This window comes from Malus domestica, chromosome 09 (genome assembly GCF_042453785.1).
Source record: "Malus domestica chromosome 09, GDT2T_hap1".
Lineage (NCBI taxonomy): Eukaryota > Viridiplantae > Streptophyta > Magnoliopsida > Rosales > Rosaceae > Malus > Malus domestica.
This window is the reverse complement of record NC_091669.1, coordinates 24,819,424-24,822,193: the sequence shown is the minus strand read 5'-3', so window position 1 is coordinate 24,822,193 and position 2,770 is coordinate 24,819,424. Positions and strand designations below refer to the sequence as shown.

At 33.2% G+C, this 2,770-nt stretch overlaps 2 protein-coding genes across 2 annotated transcripts; both read right to left on the bottom strand.

Annotated features, from left to right (window-relative positions):
* Positions 1 to 249: 249 nt before the first annotated feature.
* On the bottom strand, positions 250 to 954 carry LOC139187857 (uncharacterized). Its single transcript, XM_070804466.1, has one exon. It carries the CDS (start codon positions 952 to 954, stop codon positions 250 to 252), a length of 705 nt encoding a protein of 234 aa, XP_070660567.1.
* A 30-nt stretch (positions 955 to 984) lies between these two features.
* On the bottom strand, positions 985 to 2,406 carry LOC114827146 (uncharacterized). The gene has a single exon (XM_070804465.1). The coding sequence runs from the start codon at positions 2,404 to 2,406 to the stop codon at positions 985 to 987; it is 1,422 nt and encodes a 473-aa protein (XP_070660566.1).
* Positions 2,407 to 2,770: the final 364 nt, after the last annotated feature.

Here is a 2,770-nt window from a genome sequence, read left to right as displayed (position 1 = left end):
ATATAAAAGGTCGTACCCAGTGCACAAGGCTCCCGCTTTATGCAGGATTTGGGAGAGGTTAATACGGAAACATATGTTTAAAAAAAATATTTAACGAGGGCTGGAACCCAATCAAAGCTAGGGGGCTAGGCCCTCACGCCCAAATTATATTACTTGAGAAAATATACAACGGGGGGGACATAATACCTAAACCCCGACAATCAAAAATACAATCATATACAACCATTCCTAGCAAAACTCCTTGAAATTTCAACCTTTAAGAAATTGTCTTCTGGCATTTTTTGAAGCAAAATCATCAATTATATCATCATACTCCAAGTCTTCAATCTCATCCTTTTCAATGCATAAGATTGCTAATCCATTTAGCCTATCTTGAGTCATAGTGGTCCGCAAGTAAGATTTTAATAATTTCAATTTTGAAAAACTTCTTTCTGCAGATGCCACGGTCACAGGTACAGTCAACAGTACACGATAAGCAATCAAGACATTAGGACACATGTCAGTTTCTTTTACAAAGTTTGCTATTTCCATGGATGTCCAAGGGTTATTAGAGAAAAATGCTTCTTCAGGTAACATCATTTGCAACACCTGTAACTCGGAACATAAGTCGGCTCCATCTACATCCATGGTATTTCCATGTTTCAAATGTGCTTCAAGATTCATACAATTTTCTTTTAGTTGTTGATCATCCAATGAAATCAACTTCGGTGCATCAAACAAGAAGCCAAAAATATATTCAAAAGCCTTTAACTGTTCAAACCTGTGTTTCAGTTGAGAAAGAGCAATATCCACTATAACAAGAAAATAATCTGTTCTAAATGATTCTTCAGCAGACTGTTGTTCCCTCTCATTACCATCAACTTCATCATGATGTCTTTTTCTAGGTCTATGACGTTTAGTTTGAAAAACAGGGTCAATTTCCGATTCAAGTGAAATTTCTTTAGCATCACGCATGGCAGAAGCAAAACCAGTTTCTCTGTAGTTTTAAAAAAAGGTAACAAGTGCTTCCAAAGCCTTTACAGCAACATCAAGACGCATGTCTTCAGATTGTAATTTTTTGCTCACCATGTTAATCTTCAACAAAATGTCATACCAAATAACCAAACTTAATACAAAATCAAAACTGGAAAGTTCTCCTGATGCTAAACATTCTGCATCCCTACTCAATTGGGGATTCTCAGTAATTTCCACCAACGTAAACAAAGCATTTCTCACTTGGGCTACTTGGGATTTAATTGCTTTAACACTTTCAATGTGACTTTCCCATCGAGTAGTTGACAATGACTTCAAAGTTAAACCATCAATATGTTCAAGCAAAATATTCCAACGCTTTGTAGAGTTGGAAAACACCGTATATATGCATTGACATGCTCCAAAAAAAGATTTTGCTTTAAGACATGAACTTGCCATATCACAAACTATTAAATTAAGACAATGAGAACCACATGGCATGTAAAATGCTCTGGGATTTATGTCTAGCAATCTTTTTTGGACACCTTGGTGTTTCCCTCTCATGTTAGATCCATTATCATAACCTTGTCCCCTCACATTATCAATATCAAGATCAAGAGACTTTAGGACATCTTGCAACTCATTAAAAAGTCCTTGTCCTGATGTATCTTCCACACTTAAAAACTCCATGAAATACTCCCTTATATTTATTGACCTACTTGACAAGTCAACACATCTCAAAATTAAAGTCATTTGTTCCACATGACTTGCATCAGGAGTACAATCAAGAATGACAGAAAAAAATTTGGCTTCTTTTACCTTTTTAATGACAGAAAAATTAAAGTCACTAATTCCATCTTTTGCTAACTCACTTTTTGAGGCAATTGTTTTAAACAATTTACAACAAAAGCAAAAGACTTTATCCAACTCTTTTGAGTACACGAGCCATTTCCTATCATAAATTTCACCCGTTGGTAATTTTCGATCATAGTAGTGTGAGGAAAATTTTCTAGAGAGTTTGTCCTTAGGATAAGTGAGATTAGTTTCTCGAATTGGCCCATTTTCTACAAGCAAGTCTCTCATTTCTGCATTAAGACCATTCCAAACTCTTGGATCATAAATGTTTATATGGAAAATAGGTTCAGGAGATTCAATATTTTCATCTACACCAATATGATCATCATCAACATTTAAATCCACATCACCACCATTTTCATGGTCTTGAGACTCATCACCAACATTTTCTTCTAAATCACTACCATTTTCATGATCATGAGACTCCCCAATAACATTTTGTGGCTCTTCACCAACATTATTTTCTCTCAAATTTTCAACTGACTCATTCTTTGTAGAGAAAAATTTATTAAGAGATCCTCTTAAACTTTCGGCAATTTCGTTATCCTTTGCCTTTTTTTTTCTTTTCATATTACCAGAGAGTTGTTTCCTAAAAGACATGGCTTCAATAATTTGTTTGCAAAAATTACCTACACGTGATATAACAAAATTTTCCTATCAAAATTATCATTCCAACACATTATATATTATAAAAACACTAACACATAGTCAAACATATTATAAAAATTGAACCTAAAATTGGGTTTGAAATGAAATCAAATAATTCAATAATCAATTAGTCAAGAATTCAATTCATCATTCATCAACAACAATAATTCTATACATCAATTATCAATTTATTATATAATTCTATATCACTTGCATTGCAAAATTTTATATTAAATTATAAATTGAGAATTAAAATTTAAAAAATTTACCTCAAAAATAATTTTGTCTCCATGCTTGAGAGTTTGGAGCAACCATT

Coding starts and splice junctions, on each gene's coding strand:
- LOC139187857 (XM_070804466.1), bottom strand. CDS start 954: ATGCGTGATGCTAAAGAAATTTCACTTGAATCGGAAATTGACCCTGTT.
- LOC114827146 (XM_070804465.1), bottom strand. CDS start 2,406: ATGTCTTTTAGGAAACAACTCTCTGGTAATATGAAAAGAAAAAAAAAG.